The following is a 20842-nucleotide window of genomic DNA, read 5'->3' on the forward strand; positions in this document are numbered from 1 at the left end:
GCAAAATAAATTTTGGTCTAGTATAATTTTTGCTTACTGAAAGATATGCAGATTAGTTTTTTCATACATCATACTTCTGATTGTTTTCTTTGCATTTTTTTGTGGACCACATTTTTTATCCCTACATAGGAGTTGTCTATCTCTTCAGTAATATCAGCTGCGACCAATCTGTTACCGCAGGTATGGAATACGATCGATAATTTTTATGGCTATAAGAGAAGTTAAGTCATTGATAGATCCAATGTGTTATTGTTTTTTTCAATACCTTAGTTTTCTGCTGAGAACATTATTGTCAGATAAATCCCTTTTTTCTTTATCCTTTCTTCTTTCTTGTTTTGCTCTTCGTGGGCTTGTATAAATATTAGGGATTCCAGCCCCAGAGTAAGTCACTGCATTTTCTTGTTACTCTTTCCTTATGCTTCCCATATTCCATGGTGTTTTCCCAATTATGAAGTTACGATTCCAAAGGCTTTTCTGGGAAGGGTGGGAGTTTGGTTACATTGACAAGTAAAAATAAATTATTTCTCCCTCAAGTGAGGTAATAGACTACAGGTCTAAGTCTCACATAATTGTATGAAGGACCCTAGGTCATGGGTCTATTCCCTAACCTTAAAATTTTAACAAAAGAGTATCAAGCTGTACTTCCCCAACAAATAAACATAAATATACAACATTTCTATGCTCAGTGGACCTGTTGGAACAATTCCCCATGACGGATGTATGCTTATCTTGAGGCCCCTGTCTGATCATCTCCCAATTTCGTGGCAGATGCAGGAGGGTCATGGCCGGCCTACATGTTTCAAGATGGACAGATCCTGGTTGAGGGAGCAGGGATTCAAGGAAGAAGTAGAAAACTGGTGGTCATCCCAGTTTGTACAGGGTACTGGTAAAGGTAAAGTGGCTATTGGATGGACTCCGAAGTCATCTCCTGGGGATTACGAAGAGCATTGGGGGGGAGAGAAACAGATGATGGTCAGAGGATTTGGATGGTATAAAACAGTTGGACTTTGGAAGACACAAGAGAATGATAGGATCCCGACCGGGATCGTATCGGGAACGTGGTTAACCCTGGCAGGGTGGACGACGCCAAGGGAATGAGAGCGGGAAGCGGCGGAGTGGGCATCGCCGGAGAGGTGGGCTCGACGGAGTGGACATCGTCGAGAGAGGAGAGACTACTGAAAGGGAAATAACAACTAACAACTCATGTCCTGCCCTCCAACGAGGAGGGATACGTATTTAAGGGAAATGCGAAAGATGAGAATGCCCTTAGTGGGCTAACTAGATGGAGTGGGTCGTAACAATACTCCCCCCTTCGAGCACAGCTTCTCCTCAAGCTGGTGGGTTGTCATCCACTGTCGGGTTGGTGTCGGTGTGCGGCTCGTTCTCGGGCATAACAATGAGGATGTTGAGCGTTTTAAAGCAGCGATGCCCTGGCGGGAACTTCTCGTTGTACTGATAACAAAGGCCTTGGGCTTTGCGGGTGAGAACTTCCTCTTCGGTCAGGTTGAGCCGGCGAGGGCGGGTGGATGGACTGCCGTTGCTGGTCGCCGTCGTGAGTGTTGAGGCCGTGGAATCCTTGAGGGCGCCGGTGTTGGAGGTGGTGGCCGAGGAATCCTCGATTTCCCAGAGGATTGCTTTCGCTTCGAACGCACAGTCTGTGGATCATAACAGTTGACTTCACCTCGTATCTTGGGCTGCAAGGCGGCATGGAGGGCGTACATGGCTGTCTCTTTGGCAAGGTCTGGGAGGTAGCCAACCAGGCCCATGAACTCTGACACAAGCTCATCCACGGTGCCGGTTTGGCACAAGTTGAACATGTGGCGGTAGGCGTTGCGGGGCTTGAGTCCAAAATGCTGGTTTAGTTGGCGTTTGAAGTCCACCCAGCTCTGGAAGCCCATGCGACCGTTGAGGTAGCAGAACCAGGAGGATGTGGCGCCGTCCAAGTAGGATTAGATCAAGCAAACCCGTTCCGCATCATCCCGGGGGTAGGCCTGAAAATATTGTTCCACGTGTTGCAGCCAGGACTCAGGATCACTGTCGGAGAAGACAGGAAGGTTGGCCATGTGGTGGCGAGGTCCCAAGGTGGGTGACCGGCACGTCCCTAGCGGCCACAAACTGGGTGTCCTCGGGGTTCGTAGTAGCACTCGTAGTTGTCATCCCATGTGTCATCCTCAATGGTGTGCACCAGTCTGCGATCATGGCAGGGCATGACCGGTGGAAGTCGAGGCAGCTGGCGGGCCCCCTGATGACGGGGTCGAGTATTGATGGTGTCGTCCCCGCATGGGTCGAAGCGGGGTGCTTGGAGTCCTGGTTGGCCTGGCCGGCGGAACGGGGACCCGGGTCGAGTCATGAGTTGCTGTGCCGGGAGATCAAGCGGGGGTACCTGCGGTCGGTCTCCAGCTCCCACTGCTGACGAGGACCTTGCATGACCCGGGTCTCGGGGGCAGTGCCCGACTCAGACTGCAGAAGTGGCGGTTGACGGTCTATCGGTGGGGGCGGTTGATGCCGTGCCTGGTTGTCTTGCACCCATGGTTCAACTTTTGCCTGCCCCTTTGGGACGGGTTGGGCGGTCCCCGGGGGATCTGATAGGATCCTCGAGAGGATCCTAAACCCTTCTAGGGGTAATTTCGTCATTTAGCCCACAGGGGCATTTCAGTCATTTGCAATTATGTATTTCCCTTTAAATAGGGATGCCCTCCTTTAGGAGGGCAGCGAAGAAGAAAGAAGAAGTTGCTTGTCTCCCCTCTCCTCCTCCCCGCATCTTCTGGTGGCTTGTCCTCGGCCGATCCCTACCCTCCTCTGCTCGGCCTTCCCCCAACCATTCCCGTTTCACCTCTCTACCCCGGGAACTTCTACCCTATCCTCGCCCTCTACCCTCCCTCAAATACGAACCTAGATCAAGGTTCGTATCAGGATCCACTAAGATGCTGATGCCCTTGCCCGGCTGAACTGAGCTCACGGGAGCCCAAGACGATGGCCCTGGTTGGGACGGGCCAAAGGGGAACCCTACTAGGCTGTTCTTGGGGAAGAATCTCGTGACCCTCCCATCCATTGAGTCGCCGGCTTGGTGAAATCCCGCTCAGGCCCCATGGTGATCGACCATGGGCAAGAGGCCCACCTCCATTGTGTTATCTGGGCCGAAGGGGCCCCAGGGTGGGTCCCTTGCGGGAAAAAATCCCATATTGGGCCCGCTTTCTGGGTTTCCCATTTAAACGGGCCCATCAGAGCGTGGGCCGGGCCGATCCCAGCGTCGGGCCTCTGAGATAGACATTCTCATGAACATCAACTGGGAAGTGGGATAGCAAGGCAGCTATGTCCTCAAGCGCTGATCGACAATCAGAGACTGATTAGTTTTGATGGAGATCATGAGCCTCTCACATTGGAGCTTGGAAAAAAACATACCTGTGTCCAAAGTGATGTCCAAGCACAAGCCAATGGTCCAAGCCAAAGTTCGCCTCAGTGTTAATGAAACTACCCTGAGCTGGGCCTTCCATATGAAGAGAAACAAAATGTAACTTCTCGGAGTCTGGAATTCTGTGTACCTTGATGAATCGCTCTATGCAATTCGTCCATGTTTGAGCATTACTGTTGACATACAGTTAATCTCCCTTCCTGAATTCTGATTTGTTCTCAGGTGGGGTGGTTTGGGTGACTGAAATTCGGGTATACCTGGCTTTGGCTTTGGTTACTGCTCTGGACGTGCTGGGAATTGGTCCTTACAGCTTAGTGTTCATTGCTTTGAGTTGCAGAAATATGAGTCAAAGGGTTTACGCGTAATCGTTCAGATTTGGAAGTATTACTTTTCCTTTCTCACCTAATTCTTCTATACTTGTTGAACTTTCTTGATTGTAACACAGTCTAAACCTTTTACTGTGTCAGCGATGACCTTTAAATTTCCTGAAAAAGCACGAAGATTCCTTGGTGGATCTTGAATGAAGGATGACTAGACAAAACTGGATTGATCAAGGATTGCGCTCAGCTCTTTTTTGATTGTTCCTTTTGCCCGAACGGTATGGACATGTGAGCCACTCAAGGGGGTGGATATCTCATCAGAGGTGGCATTTTGGGAGTCAATACAAAATGGAGCACCTAGGGGGCGAGCTGGACAGGTTCGGCCCTTCGCAGTGCTATGGGCACTATGGCTGCACAGGAATGAATCATCTTCAACGAACGGGAAGCATCAACGGATGCGGTGATACAAGCAGCTGCGGGTTTTTACTGTTGCATGGTGTAAAATCCCAAGGCCAAGGCCCTGGACGGCCTCTTAGGCCCTTCATGTACTTATCGTTTATATTTTTATCTTACTGGGAAGGTCACCGACTTTGTGTGATCTCCCCTATCCTTATTTCAAAAAAAAAAAACTGGATTGATCAATCGCAGACTAGATCTTGCGTACCAATGAAAGCCGCTCTGATATCAATTGATACCGTCTTTGGTGTTGGACAAGAAATACCAGAAATATAATACAATTTATCAAACCAACATGTCAAATTTATGTTTGTGCCCCATCATTATATAAGGCTTCTTAGAAAAACATCATTCAATAAAGGTGTCGGAAATGTAGAAAATGTAAGCAGAGATGTGGACGCAGCAGTCGTTCTTATCTCAGGCAGTACCAAGCTGTAACAGATTTAGAGATGCTGCAGAAGCACTTCTCAGGCAGCAGTCGATCAGAGATGCAGGACAAGAGTAGGGTCTAGAGAAAAGAGAGAAGGGAAGGCATATTTAGGTTCCAGAAAAAGGAAAAAAGCTCCCATAATGCCATAGAGGACATTACATCTCTATTTAACTTACTATATTGTGTCCTCTGGGATCCGTATCTGACATTAGAACGGTATGAGACAACTGCCAATGTGATGGAACGGTACAAAAAAACCTATAGGATGGACTTCTTCACTCTGAACATAGGGAATGACAGGGAGAAATGGCATTATGTTACGAACCTGCTGATTCGTATCAGTGAGAAGACGAGAAGGGAGGGAGAAGGCGCCGGGATGGTTGTCGGCGTGCCGGGATGGACTACGACAGGTGGGGGCAGGCAGAGTGGACGTCGCCTACGAGAGGGGTTCGGCGGAATGGACGTCGTCGGAGGGAGCCAGACACATTCTTGTGATACTTATTGGCTGCCCTCCTCAAGGGAGGGCTGTTCTATTTAAAGGGATTACATAGGGCCCAAAGGACCTAAATGCCCTTATTGGGCTAAATGGCGAAAGAGGCCTAGATACATAGGGGTCGTATCACATTATGTAAGAAAATGGGAAAGATAAATCTTGAACTCGAAATGAGCCAAATGATAATTGACGTTCATATGTTTTATGTAGGTCCTTCATGAAATGAAGTCAAAGTACATAATAAACATTATCGGACATTATGTTTTAAAAAAAAAAAATTATCGGACATTTAGTTCTTTCATACAGCAAATATGATTGAAGCTTCTTCAGTACTTTTTGACAAGATTCTGAGGATTGTTGAAGTGCAGATTGAGAAAAGAAGAAAATTTTTATTTCATTCAAAAAGATACATAAGAGAGTATTTTCATCAGTATTTATAGGAGCCGTTTGGGCAGTCGCCCAATGGCTAGTTAACGGCTAGTTTTAACTAGCCGTTAGGTTTTGCGGTGGGGCCCACTGTCTCCTAGTTGGCTCGATAAGATAGCATTTTGATTTGGGCCTTTTTCTGCGGGCTTGGGCTTATTTCTCTGGGCTTGTAACACATATTTCTCAACACTCCCCCTCAAGTGCAGGAATGTACACTTATCATTCCAAGCTTGGATCTCAAATATTTAGTTCTATAGATTGGTAACCCTTTAGTGAAAATATCTGTACATTGCTCTTCAGAGCTTACGTACTCCGTCTTCAGGTCTCCTTGTTCCAAGTGTTCCTGTATTTAAAATCTGTCTATGTTTACATGCTTCATTCATGTTATGATCCACTGGGTCATGAGCTATACTGATAGCCGATTTGTTGTCGCAGCGGATAATAATTGGCTTTAGAAAAGTAATCTTCAAATCTTCTTATAAGTTCTTGATCCACATTGCTTCATCAATTCCCTTTGACATTGCCCGGAACTTAGCTTCTGTGCTGGATTTTGATACTACACTCAGCTTCTTGCTCCTCCATGTAACTAAATTGCCTCCCAAGATTGTGCAATATCCCGTAGTTGACCTATAATCAAGTCGAGAACCAGCAAAGTCAGAGTCAGTATACAAAATAAGATCAATCTTACCTGTTCTTCGGTGTGCAATACCCAGACCTGGTGTTCCCTTTAGGTACCAGAGAATTCTGTTAGCAGCTTGAAAATGCGAATTTCTAGGTGAGTGCATAAATAGACTTAGTACATTCACAGCATCACTTATATCTGGTCGAGTATGTGCCAAGTACAAAAGTTTTCCTATTAGACTCTGATATGAAGTAATTTCTACTTTAGGGTCAGTTTCATTTAAAATTAGCCTATGATTTACTTCAATTGGTGTCTAACTTATGTGACAGTTCACCTGTTTTGTTTCATTTAGAAGATCTAATATATATTTTTGTTGCGTCATTAAGATTCCCTCACTCGATCTTGCAAACTCGATGCCTAAAAAATACTTTAAGGGCCCTAAGTGTTTAACCTGAAAGTTCTTATCCAGGTGTTCTTCAAGTCTCTTTATTTCTTCTAAATTGTTCCCTGTGATTATAATGTAATACATATACTATTAAAATAGTTAGTAGATCCGTTGTATAATGTTTAAAAAACATAGTGTGTTCTCCATTACACTTATTATATCCTAACATCTTCATGGCTTGGGTAAATCTCCCAAACCATGCTCGAGGTGATTGTTTCAAACTGATAGGGACCTTGGTCGAGGTCCGTATCTGAAGGTGGAAGAAGGTGAGACGAGAAGGGAATTCCCGGGGTAGAGAGGTGGAACGGGAAGGGTAGGAGAGGAGGCCGAGCTGAGGAGATAGGGATCGGCCGAGGACGAACCGCCTGGAGACGCGGTGAGGTAGAGGCGATCACGAGGACGGAGATCGCAGAGGGAGAGGGCCTGTAAATGTAGGAGAGACGAGAGGGGAAGGAAAACCAATACACTTCATAACCAAATGCCAGTCTGCCCTCCTTGGAGGAGGGCTGTGCTGTTTAAAGGCAACATAGAAAGAAGGGCAACATATTAAAATGACGATAATGCCCCCCACGTGGGCTGGGAATCCTATCACAAACCATATAAAGCCTTTTTTAGTCTACATAGTTTTCCTTTGTTTTGTTGATTCTCATATCCTGGAGGAATATTCATGTAAATTTCCTCCTTCAGGTCTCCATGTAAGAAAGCATTTTTAATGTCATATTGGTTTAGTGGCCAATCTAGGTTAACTGCCAAAGATATAAGAATTCTAATGGTATTCATCTTGGCAACTGGGGCAAATGTTTCCTGGTAGTCAATTCCATATGTCTGAGTACCTATCTAAATTTCCATCCGAGTTACACTTCATTGTATAAACCCATCTACAATCCACAGATTTCTTATCTTTTGGTCGATCCACAATTTCCCAGGTTTTATTTTGGACTAGAGCTCTCATATCTTCATCCATTGCTTCTTGCCAACTAGTAGTGTTCATTGCTTCTTTTGTGGACTTAGGAATAGTAATGTCTTGGATTTTAGTTAGAAATACCTGGTATTTGGGTGATACTTTCTCATAGTTTAGACAGTTTGCCATAGGGTATTTCACACACTTTCGAGTTCCCTTTCTCAGAGCAATTGGCCAATGACCACTTGCGTCTTCAGAGGTTACTCCCCCTTCAGTGGGTACCTCTACCCCTTCATTGTATGAGTCTCCCCCTTCACCCAAATCCAAGTCTTCAGGTAGGCAATCCTTTTTCTTTCTTTGGTAGTATTTTGTGTATGGAGTAAGTTGGGATGATGTGGAAGTTTGTTCAGCTACATTCTCTATCCTAGGTTCTGTTAAGCTGCACTCTTGATCAGTTATCAGGGAATTATCCCTGATACTTGTTCTGACTTCATTGTCAAATACTGGATACCTGTCTAACAATTGGACTAATTCAGGAGGAGGTTCAGATTGTATTTCAAGATTTCCAGTCTTACTATTAAGTATAGAGGTAGTATCTAGGTGTGACTCAACACCTCTTGGCTTGTAATAAAAAGATTTTTCGTCAAAGATCACATCCTTGGTGACTATATATTTTCGAGTGATAGGGTGGTAGAATTTATATCCTTTTTGTGTAATAGAATATCCCACAAATACACATTTCAACCCCTTTGTAGACCATTTATTCTGTTTGTGTCTGTGATTGTATACATAACCAACACAACCAAATATCTTTGGAGGTAACCCTGTCTTTAATCTCACATTTGGGTAATATGCCTCTAGCAAGTCAAGTGTGTTTTGAATGCTAGAGTGCTTGAGGGAAGTCTATTGATAAGATGTGCTGATGTCATAGCAGCAAAACCCCATAAATTTGTAGGGACATTCCCTTGGATTAAGAGTGTTCTTCCTTTAACCACAATATCTCATATTTTTCGTCCAGCCACACCATTCTGTTGTGGGGTATATGGACATGATGTTTCATGTCTTATTCCTTCAGACATAAAGAATTCAGTTAGCTCAGCATTAAGAAAATCTTTTGCATTATCTGTTCTTAATCCTTGAACTTGATCACCAAACTGTCTTTTTATGAGGTTACACAATCCCTTTAAATTTTTGGTAACCTCATACTTGTGTTTTAATAGAAAAACCCAACTATATCTACTATAATCGTCCGTACATACTAGGAAATACCTGTATCCTAGTATGTCTGTTTGGGGAGATAGCCCCCAGACATCATAGTGAATGATCTGGAAAGGCTTTAACATTCGTGTATGACTCAATGGGTATGTGCCTCTCTTAAATTTTCCTAATTGGCATGCTTCACAAACCAAATTTTCAACAACAATGTCCTTAAACAAATTTGGATACAAATATTTAAGAAGATGGTAGGGTGGATGACCCATTCTTTGATGAGTCTCTATAGCTGTTTCCTCTGGAGATAACCTCACTGCTGCCACCTTGGGTGTATCTCCTGGGTGTTCCATGGGAAGGTAGTAGAGCCCTTGATGAACCCTAGCTAGTCCAATCCTCCACCCGAGCTCCTTATGACATAAATAAACGTCCAGATTATCAAATAAGATATTATACTCTTTTTATTTTGCTAGTTTCTGCACAGATACTAAATTTATAGATAGTTTCGGTACATGCAACACATATTTTAACTCACCAATGTGTTGAATGTGCAGACTTCCGATGCCAATTACAAGTAGTAATGTACCATCAGCCGTTTGTACATACTTATCAGGATGAACTGTCTCATATGTCATAAAGAAATCCTTTCTAGATGACATATGGTCTGTTGCTCCTGAATCTAGAATCCATGCACTTGTTGGATTTTTAGTGAGTAAAGTAAGAGAATGGTTTAGATCTTCCTTACTAGAGTTAGCTAGTGACGTGGATCCAATGACTGTTCCAGAGTTAATGAAAGACTTTATACTTTGCAGTTCTTGCATCATCTTTTTGAAGTCTTGGACTGAAGGAAGATTGCCAAGAGATTTCTGGCTTTCTCCAGCTTCACCCTGTTGCATCATCATATGAGCTCGAGCAATATGAGGTGGTTTGCCATGAAGTTTCCAGCACTTGTCCTTGATGTGCCCCTTCTTCTTACAGTAGTTGCACACAAGGTCTTCTCTGTTTGGTCTTTCTAAATCACCCTTTGGTTGGTTCTGAGTTCTTGCTACATGTGCTGTGCTTTCAATGGCTCCTCTAGCTGAGTTGAGTCTGCTTTCCTCCTGCGTGACTTTGGACACAGCTTCATCAAACGTAGGCTCATCCTCTCTATTGTAGAGTTGACTCCTGACTGTCTCAAATTCTGGCCGAAGTCCTTGCAAAAACTGACACAATCTATTTGTTGCCTCATGTGCCCTTGCTACTGGATCAGTAGAGGGTGGCCTACAATGATCTAGTTCATTGTGGATATCCCTTAGCTTGTTTGAGTAAGTCAGGACATTCATATCTCCTTGTTTAAGTGTATAGGATTATATGACGAGGTCAATAATTTTGGCCTTGTCATTCCTTTTTGAATGACTCCGATGAACAGCTTCCCATAATGTTTTTGCAGTTCCATGTGATGAATATTGAACCAACTGTTGTGCAGCAATTGAATCCAACATCCACCCAAACACATACTCCTCTTCGACTAACCATCTTGGATAATTCGGATGAGTATCAGGTGGACACACCTCAATAAGATGATGTACCAGCTTCCTGGGCTTTAAAGCAGCTTGAATTGTCCTCTCCCACAATAATAGGTTTCTGCCATTGAAAATATTGCATTTTGCCATAACTGGAAGTGTGGTAATCCATCTATCAGTAAGAATCATCTGATTCCCTGATGATGGCATTACTTCTTCAGACGAAATCTTGGCCATGTTATCTGCCATGACTTTTGTAGATGATCTGTAAGAAAAAATGGCTAACCTTTAGAATGAAATCAGTCCTCCCGTGGGATGACCTTGATGCAGAAAATCTTCAGAAATCACTTGGTTGGCTCTGATACCATGACAAGATTCTGAGGATCGTTGAAGTGCAGATTGAGAAAAGAAGAAAAAATTTATTTCATTCAAAAAGATACATAAGAGAGTATTTTCATCAGTATTTATAGGAGCCGTTTGGGCAGTCACCCAACGGCTAGTTAACGGCTAGTTTTAACTAGCCGTTAGGTTTTGCGGTAGGCCCCACTGTCTCCTAGTTGGCCCGATAAGATAGCATTTCGATTTGGGCCTTTTTGTGTGGGCTTGGGCTTATTTCTCTGGGCTTGTAACACATAATTCTCAACACTTTTTAATTTTTTTTAGTGGTCTTCTTTTCTAGCGTTACCTTTTAGAGAAGCGTGCAGTCATTGATGTGGAGGCTGGAAAATATCTGAATGAAGACCACGACCTAAGATCGGTGAGGTTTTCTGATAGGTTGACTCTTTTTTGTTTCAAATTGTCTGAAATTTTGTTTTTCTTTATTTGTATATTGAGACAGGTCAAGCTTCTCAGGTTATTTTGATTTCGTTTATTTTCAATCTTTATAGGAGAGTACTTGGTCAAGTACACGGTTAATGATCTGAAGAACATTTTATAGTGTTCTCCATGGTCTGGTCAATATATCCATCATTCTAAGAAATAGAGATGGTAAGAAATCATTCATCCAAATGATTACAAATCCTATTTTCAGAACTGGTTGAGTCATGTGAATGTGCAAAGCACACGAGGGCTTCATATTGTGGAAATGGGGAGAGGTGTCGAACATGATTCTCTTTTGCAATGGGGATGTATGGGGTGACATGACTTACAGGCACAAGATGGTTTCCCATCCGTTTGGATGATTGGAGAAGAATAACTTAGCGACACTTTCTCAAGTATAACTCTGAGGGGACAAAAGTAATACACAAATTTTATGGCAGAGTAAAGAACCAATTCAATGTGTTTGTAAATTTTTTTGGTCTCAAAAGGTAAAGGATTTATTTAATCAGGATTTAGGTATCATAATTCCTGAGGCCTGTTATAATGTGAGAATCATCATTTGTATAAACTCCACAACAAAATTGAGTTGTTGAGAGGAAAATATATCATGTGGTCAATACTGCAAGGCCTCTTCTTCATCAGCAGAATGTGCCCAACTACCTTAAGGGAGAATCTGTACTGACCACAGTCCATCTGATTAATCGGCTTCCATCAAGTACATTGAACTGAGAAAGCCGAGTGTGCACAATCTCAAAATTGTTTCCTCTAATTAATCTGAGGACCCAGCTGAAACTTAGAGTGTGCGGATGTTCAAAGTTCAAAGGAAAAGTTCAGTCCCAGTACAACTAAAATTTTGCTTGTAGGTTATTCACAAGGAAAGAAGGGACATGTTAACCAGAGAGTCCTGTCTTTTAACTTTACTTTCTCTGTAATGGGCCTATTACAGGCCCATAAGTCCAATATGTGTAACCTGTTCGTGTGCCCACTTTATTAGGGTACATGGGGAGACTTTTGTTTGGTTGGAATAGAATATTGTTTTCTTGTTCTGTCTCTTCTCTCTTTCCTCCTCAACCTAGGGTTAGGTCAAGGAGAGCTCACAAGATATAATTGTTCTAACCCTAAGTTGAGAAAAAAATCTTAATATTTGCTGACATGATGTAATGTCATTTTTTTTTGAAAGATGATTTAAGGCGGTCACCCAACAAAGCGGTAACCACCCAATGTTACACATGAAGAGCCCTAAAGCTCTACTCATACTTGGTGAACCCCTTTCCTTTCTGTTTACACCTCAAGGGAACAATGACGCCATGAGGCCCTCGACCTCGTGGGCGCTCTTGTTTGTAGAAATCTTGCGCTTCCTAAATACTGCTTCATTATGGTGTAGTAATATTGCCCAGAGCACTGTCATCGCTTGGCCCCCCTCTCCCCTCTTCCTATGGCCGCTTCTTCGTATGAACTCCCAGAAGACCTCCAATGTCGCATTCACTGCCAGCTGCGCTCGGGTGGCCCAAATCAAGGGGGCGAAGGGGTTTCGAAGAATAAATGTTTGCAGTCTTTCCTGCTTCTTGTGCATAAAGTGCATGCGGCCAATGTATCTGGATACATCCTCTTGCGGAAGACGTGGGTCGTCAGTCTTTTGTGCAGTAAGAGCCATCCAAAAATCTTAATGTTTAGCAGAACCTTTAGGCATCAAATGGTCCGACATGCCTGGGTAGTTGGTTGGTCCTCATTTCCCTGATGGATACTAGCATAGGCCTTCCAAACTGAAATGGAAGCGCTGGTCCAAAGCCATCAATCTTACTTCCCAGGTCTTGGCTGACAGTGATTCAAGGCTTGTTGCATGCCCATGAAGCACCCTACCCTTTGGTCTGACAGGGCACCATGTACCCTCGGATTTGTTGGCAATGTTTTATCAAGATGAGTTAGAGTACAGATCCCAAATACCTCCTCACGTTGATAATTCCCTTGATATGTTTGAGGTTATGATTACGGATAGTACATCTGAACCTACAAAGCTGATAGTATTGCTGGAGACCAGGCAGCAGTCAGTGAATGGAGAGCAAAATGAAGCTGTAATTGATGATGTTGTGCCAAAAGATTTTGAGACTACCCCCCAGCTTGAAGGATCATAAATTGACTGACTAGATGAGGCTGATAATTCAGGTTAACTTATTGAATGTAGGAACTAGTGTATTTACCCACTGCTAAGAACCTGGACGTTCTTATTGGAAAAGATTGGATAGAGGAGACCAGGTAGTAAGATTGAAACCAAGAACTCAGAAGTAGAGGCAGCAAACTGGAAAGACCATCGGGGGAGGGAGGTAGGCGGCAGGAAGAACATCACCAGCGAAAGGGATGTAAGAACCAACATTCTCCATTTGCTTCTTACTTTCCCGTCTAAAGGGAAACTGCCCTATTTGAAGAAGAATACAAACATAGTTTAAAGTTGACACAAATTCTACTAACCGGTAAGATGATGAAACTGCCCTAAATACAATTGAGATCGCATCAGTGCTCCCTCCTTCCATGACTTGCTTGTCCTCAAGCTTTTAACGATGTAGGGGTATGGTTGAAGTGGTGCCAGTGGAATGATGACAACATTACGAATGTGCAATGATGGCTCCTGCCTTGACGATTGAAGTTCTGCACAATAAGTCTCTCCAAAGTTGCATGGAAGAGTGTTATCTTCTCGGTCCATTCAGCGATCCGTCCTCACAATGAGCTTTGTGCATAGTAGTGTGGTGGAATGCCACTGTCTCATCCCAAAAGTGATTTTTGCACCATGAGCTTTTCCACTGTAGCATGATAAGAATGCTGTCATTTTGGTCCATGAGTATTTTTGCACAATGAGCTTGTCCAAGGTAGCACGGAGGGATGCTGTCATCGCAGCCCATGTCGATCTATTATGGCAGTAGCAGTGGTGACAAAGGATCAAACTGTCTCTGATACCTTTGATAAGAACCTGGGCATTCTTATCAGAAAATATAGGATGCAGGCAGTAAGATCTTTTTCCAGGAACTCAAAGGGAGAGGGATAGTGCTGGAATGATCATCAGCGGAGGGAGGTAAGCAGTGGGAATAACATTGGCAAAGGAGATACAGAACAACCAACTTCGATTACTTCCTCCCTTTTCCTTCGAAAGGGGGGCTGCATTATTTATACAGGAATACATGCAGAGCACGAAACATGTTAGTAAACTGAGTGCGTCAAAAGACAAAACTGCCCTAATTTGATGTTGTTGGGTATATGCAATAAAATATAGATCTGATGGATCTATTGAAAGGTAGAATGCCTATCTCGTAGAAAATGCTATTTTTAGGCACTATTGAATTGATGATGTTGAGACCTTTGACCCTGTAAAAAAATTAAATAGAGTGCATATATTCATTGAACTATTCATTTACATGGTGATTCAGATGAAGAAATTTATAAGCAGCTTTTTCCGGGTTTTTATTCTCAGATATCTGGTTCTAAAGTTTCAAAAAATACACAAGGCCCTGTATGGTCAAACAATATTGTTGGGTGTGGTTCAGAAAGTTTTATTTGAGCCCTGAAGAGCATGGAATCTACATAGAGTTAAAGTGATGATACCATATTTCTGAAGCATTTTCCATCTGGACACCAGACAGTTTCTCTCGTATATGTAGATGTTATTATGTAGACATGATGATGATAAAGAAACATAAGTCTTTGAGTGTTAGATTTTGAAAGCTTGAGGGGGGAGCTATTTCTCTTCCCAGCTCTTTTATTTCCTTATTTTTTCATATGCAACCCTCTTCGAGGATTAGTTTGACAAATGCCCCTGTAACGTCTCTTATTTTTGACCGTTGTAAATGGGTCCGGTTTTAAAGATCCGAACCCAATATGTATCTCTATAAAAGGGGTCTCTCCCCTATCATATAAAGTAAAGGCATTTTCTCTGCCTCTTCCTCCAAGTCTTTCTTGTTCTTCTTCTTGCTCTTTGATGCCCTAACCAAGCACGCCTGGAAAAGCTTCGAGAGAGAGATCCAAGGGACGCAGGAGGAACTACATTGGGTATGCATCTATCAGCGCTATTTGAGGTTAAGTCTCTGGGATAGCTAAATTTTTTTTTAGGTATAGAAGTTGCTTAATCAAAAGATGTCTTCTTTATCTCTTTGAGAAAATTAATCTTTCTTGATTTGCTGGAATAGACTAGGATGAATGGGTGCAAGCCATCTGCAATTCTCATTGAACCTAATACTACATTGGGTTTGAGTGAAGAATCATCTCTTGTGAATAGGGTGATGGACCAACAGCTAATTTGGAAATGAATTGATTTGATTTATACAAGTTTGTGTACTGTATTATGTTGGACTTTTCAGCTAGCTTAGGCATAGCCCCTGAGGACATTTGCAGGCAGCATACAGAGTACCATCATTAGTGATGGGTATGGCAGGGCACACAGGTTACTGTTTAAGATACATGGTGGAATGAATTTAGAGATCTATACAGTTCAGATCAACCTCAGGGTATTATTCGTTTCTTGGCGGAAATGACTAATACCAAGTATAGAGGTCAAGTATAGAGCACTAAAAGAAGAGAATATGTGACAGTGTATGGCTAAAAATTATTTTATATGATTTCAGAGTATGGAGAAATCTTCAAATTAAGTTATACAATGACCCAGTCAGAGATTGATAGAGCCCATGAACTGGTATAACATAGTTGAACAAAGCACATTGAAATCTATGGGCATATCATATGGGAGAACGTAAATCAATAGATTATTCAACTTCAATATTTGCCCACCTCTCAGCAAGTAGCAGATTTACTTACAAAAGGCTTACCAGGAAGCCCGTTCCAGTAGCACGTGTCCCAGATGGCTGCTAGAACCCTCAACCTAATAGCCCAAGGGGATGTTTGCTGCAATGGAATTCTACTTTTACTTCTTTTTTCATCTTAGGTCCAAAACTGGGTCCCATTATCCTTTTATTTTCTTATGTGAGGCCTGTTATAATAAGCTCACTAATATGTAGACCATATTAGTAGTCGTGTATATACAGCATACAGAAAAGGCAGATTTAGTGATTAGAGAAAATATCTGTTTTCGTTTACCTGTGAGCTGTGGTTTGGTATCTCCATTTCTGAAATGTAAAGGCAAAATGACCGTAGTATCCTAAGTTGGCTAACATTATGAAACTAACCTTAGAAAGGATGGGGACCATTTCACATAAATACTTATTTTTGGATTGCAATCTGGTTTGATGGTCTTTATTTTTCTTTTGTACATTTTGTTGATGTACTTTTCATAAAATCAAAGTTTTTTGTACTCTGTTAAAATTGAGTGCAGTATTGTTAGAGATAACTTTTGAAATCATGACACTTTATTTAATGACCATTATTAGTTTGGAAATTAATCCAACCCTTCAAAAGTGTGAATGGCAAATTTGAATGTGTTGCTATAAATTCTATGATTTTCAGGTTCTTCAGTACCTACTGGATGATGTGGCTGAATTTCTTTCTTCAGTCTCTACACCCAACGAATGTATCAAAGATGCGGCTGAATGCAAGGGATGCCAAGGTAATCTAAGTGCCTTTCTTGATTATATTTCTCTTAGAGAAACAGAGCAATTTAGAGCCTTGAGGCGGGAAAACGAGAATTCGGTTACACTGACTACAATTCATCAGGTACCGAATCTGTCTCCATATTATTTACGAATTCTATTTTTTCTGCCTTAATATGATCTTTACATTTATTATTCTTTTGCAGTCAAAAGGTTTAGAATGGGATACAGTTTTTATTGTGAAGGTATGATTTTGTTTCTGATGAATGATATCCTCGTTGTGTTCTTATCTTTCCCTGTGGTGTTGGAAAATGTTTTTATTTTTCGTCAGTATTTTGCAATACGGAGGAAGACAGTAATCTTCTTGTCCATTTTTTGTTGTCCCGCCCACCCTCACCCACAACCCCCATCGCTTTTTGTTGACCCTCACCATATCTAGGGGTATTTTGGTCATTTATCAACAGGCATGTCTTGTCCCAACGTTTTTCCCCCAAGTCCGTGAGTTCTACTCAGCTCAACTAAGAGACGGTTCTCTATTTCAGTTATGGGCAGATAACTGGTCATCAAGTGGCCCTTTGCGGGAAGCATTCCTTGCGTGATTTGCGCTTGCCCGATGTCCTTAGGTCACAGTGGGAGAATGTTGGGACAACACATGGAACCCACGGGTTGACAGTGCCTTTTCAGACCAAAGAATAGTGGAATTCTCGAGCATGCAACAAGCTTTGAAGCAGATTTGTGCATGACCTGGAGAAAAAGATTGCTGGGTTTGGAATAGCACTCCCTTTTCAGTTCAAAAAGTCTGGGGATCCGCCAGGAAAATGAGGGGACCAAACAACTACTAAGGCGCGTCGAGCAATCTGGCATCTACATTTCCCACTAAATTTAAAGATTTTCGGGTGGCTCTTGAGCCACAAGAGACTGGTGACCCGAGCTTTCCGCGAGAGGATGTGCCCAAATACATCGGCCACATGTCCTTTGTGTACACAAGGTGACGAGGACTGTAACCACCTATTTTTCGAGTGTCCTTTCGAACGGACAATTTGGGCGTGTATGCGACATTAGTTGAGGCCTTCTGGGTTTCCATGCAGAGAGCTGATCCCAGACAAAGAGAAGGGGGTCGAGCGCTGACAGTGCTTTGGGGAATATAGTTACACGGAAACAAAATGATCTTCAGGTGGAGGAAAGCTTCAATAGACAGCCTCGCCCATGAGACCGAGGGTCTATTGAGGGCATGGTTCCCCCGGTGTGAACAGAGTGGAAGAGGTTGATCATACATGAGTAGGGCAACAGGGTTCAATACGTGTTCTTCTCGGGTGGTTACCATTTTGTCGAGCACCTTAATTTTGTTTTAAAAAAACATACCTGAATACATCGATCAGATTCCCTTGATTTTTTTAATGAAAAAATAGTGTATTTTCTTCGTGCATGGAAAAAGGTTCTCTATATACTTATACAGTTTAAGAAGACAGTATTTTGAATTCATTAAAGGATTTTAGTGTTGGTATAATTTTCTACATACCAACATTCATAGAAATATTAGGATGTTATTTTAATGGTTTAAATGATCCCAACTTGACTCCTTTTCTAGGTTAATGATTCAGAAATTCCTCTGTTAAATGAATTAAGCTGCTCCAATGAAGAATGTGGAACAAGTCTTGAGGTGAGATTCCTTATTTTCATATATTTTTCGTTCGATCAGGTTTTCCTTGATTGTTTACGGATATTCTACAGGAAGAGCGCAGGCTTATGTACGTTGCAATGACTCGTGCTCGTAAGAGGTTGTTCATTCTTCATATCCTTATGGATTCAAATCAGATGGTATCTACATTTAACTATTTATTTATCTTTTTTTTTGAAAAACATTTATTTATCGTTTTATTTCTTTATTCTGCTCGCTAAGTTGCTAACTGTTGTGGGTGTAGCTGCTTGAGCCGTCAAGATTTCTGAGAGAAATACCTGCTCACCTCCTTGAGGGCCAGGTTTGTGTTGTAATTGTTCCATTGAATTTCATTATTGTGTGATTTTTTCGAGTATTTTTGCAGCATTGTTTGAGTGGAAAGAAACAAAAAAATTTCTTGATTTATGATAAGTTTTATGCCAAGAAATACAAGAGGAGGAACAGGCATAGGGCTGGTCAACGCCCTAATGACCATACGCATTGTCCTGAGTGCGGACTCAATAAGGTGGGAAGCGCAAATCCCTATAAATAAGGGCAGCTATCCCAGACGAGGTATCCTTTTTTAGTCATTTCTTGAAGTCAGTCGACGGTTAGTCGGAAGGCAGAAGTAGCTGAGGGGGCAGATCTCGACGGCGACTGGAGGGAGGAGCTCATCGTAGAGGAGACACCCGAGGAACTGGGAGAGGGAGCCAACAACTGCTGATTGGAGGGAGCCTTGCTGAAGAATCCGGAAGATCTGGAAGGAGCATCTCCAGAGGAAGGAGGACCGTCCTGATTCCCATCCCAACCCGCTGGCCTGGTCGGGAAGAGATTCTAAATAGAGAATATGCGCACCGGGAATATCTATCTATCTTAGCTAGCGGGGGCCCAATATTTCTCCTTATATCATCGTTCGAAAAACTCATTCCTATTAGAGAGGCATTTGTCGAGAACATATTCAGATTTGATCTATTGATATCTTCGACTATATCAATTTATTAGGGCCTCTGTGACCTTCGCGATTTTCCTTAAATATGGTTATGGGTTTTCTAGAGATTCTTTGAGAATGCCATGCTTGAGATTTGTTGGTAGGATAGATTGGTGTGAGAAGATTTTACCAGGGTTGGGCTGAGGGGAAAGCTCCTATTCACTCTTAGAGCAGAATAGAGTTGTGTTAGTTGAATGTGGAAACAGAAATAATTGGAAGTTATAGAAAATGACCTTACACGATGGAAAGGTCACCCTCCCCGTGAAAAGACAGCAATAATCAATTATGGAGTCTGTTTCATTTGTTTATATTCTTCTTGATCTTTCTGGGTCATTTCTAGCAGTTTTACTATATTTTTTTGAAATTTTGCTGTGTTATTTTTGCTTATAGGAAATGGATTGCAGGGGGAGTTTACCTCAATTGTCAGTAGAACGCAGTCTCACAGCTTCTGCAGGTTCAGGATCAGAGGCATCTAAGGATGTGGCCAGCGATCTTTCAATCTCCTTTTCATGTCCTGCGGATTTTATCAACGATGTGGAAAATACTGATGTATGCTTTAAAAATAATTTTCTGAAAAGGTATTGACGACTTTATCAATTTGGTCTTTGTTTCAAATTCTTCCGGGGCATATGCCTGCAACTCAAAACTTAATTGTAGGCAAGTTTATACCCATATTATCTTTTTCATCCATTATGATATAATTTCCCTCAGTGTTTTATGTCGATATACTGTCACGTATCCTATCTGATCTCCACCAATGAGCACATGAACTTTGTTTCAAAGAATTATTCCATTGTCTATACCTGATATTCAGTAAGTTTTGAATAAGTATCTTCGTCGCATTTTTGATGACCTTATTTTTTTCAGATTTAATGTGGAGGAGCGATCAGCTGTTTCCCAGTTATTTCATCAATGGGCAAGAAAATCAGCATTTCAAATAGCCAAACGCTTGCTTAATAAGGTGCTTTTGCCATTTCTTTCATCAGTTTTTCCTTCATCAAGAATGATCGTAGCAAGTTTTTTATGATTTCTCCTTTGGCCGCTGTAAATCCCATTCATACTTGACACATTCTGCATTCTCTTTGCATCTATCTTTTGAATGGGACACAGTCCAAAATTGCGGAGGTAGAGGAAATGAAGGTGGCCAAGCATTGGCAGTGTTGTGGGCTATCTGGTTGCATCAAAAGAGGTGTATTTCAAGGGAAGAATAGCTTCTACAGATGGAGCCATACACAAATTGGAGGGTTAAAAGGCGACATGGCTCCAGCGGGCAACTGGCTGAGAGGGGAGGATTTGAATATGATTGGATTGATGGTGAAGCGACTGTAAGGTCCTGATGGGGAGTTCACTGATTCATCGGGTGTTCACCCCTTTTATATTTTAAAAAAAACATCTGTTGAATGGGTTTCTTTCTTTTCTCTCTTCTATCTCTATGTAATAGACCATTTAGATGAGCCCACTTTGGACTCTATCTCCTCCTGTCGGCGCTCACATTGGCTCAGCTGTCCGTCATAATCGCTCTGCTGTCATGGCTGCTGAAAAATCCACTACAATCACTGCCAATCTGCCGCTGGTGCCGCCTTTTCTCTCAACACCATAATTGAGTCATTGACACTACCTCGCATTCATGCTGACTT

The 20842-nt window shown here is 42.3% G+C and overlaps 1 protein-coding gene across 1 annotated transcript in view; it reads left to right on the plus strand.

Annotated features, from left to right (window-relative positions):
• The window catches only part of SRS2 (P-loop containing nucleoside triphosphate hydrolases superfamily protein), a 49730-nt gene that overhangs the window by 15009 nt on the left and 13879 nt on the right, over positions 1-20842 (plus strand). The window contains exons 17-25 of the mRNA XM_078581538.1: positions 130-180; positions 10896-10973; positions 16478-16684; positions 16767-16805; positions 18149-18220; positions 18292-18378; positions 18483-18539; positions 19596-19783; positions 20073-20166. Of these exons, the coding sequence (XP_078437664.1) occupies positions 130-180; positions 10896-10973; positions 16478-16684; positions 16767-16805; positions 18149-18220; positions 18292-18378; positions 18483-18539; positions 19596-19783; positions 20073-20166 (873 nt within the window). The remainder of the gene's footprint in view (positions 1-129; positions 181-10895; positions 10974-16477; positions 16685-16766; positions 16806-18148; positions 18221-18291; positions 18379-18482; positions 18540-19595; positions 19784-20072; positions 20167-20842) is intronic.

The sequence above is a fragment of the Wolffia australiana genome, chromosome 10 (assembly GCF_029677425.1).
Source record: "Wolffia australiana isolate 7733 chromosome 10, ASM2967742v1".
NCBI lineage: Eukaryota > Viridiplantae > Streptophyta > Magnoliopsida > Alismatales > Araceae > Wolffia > Wolffia australiana.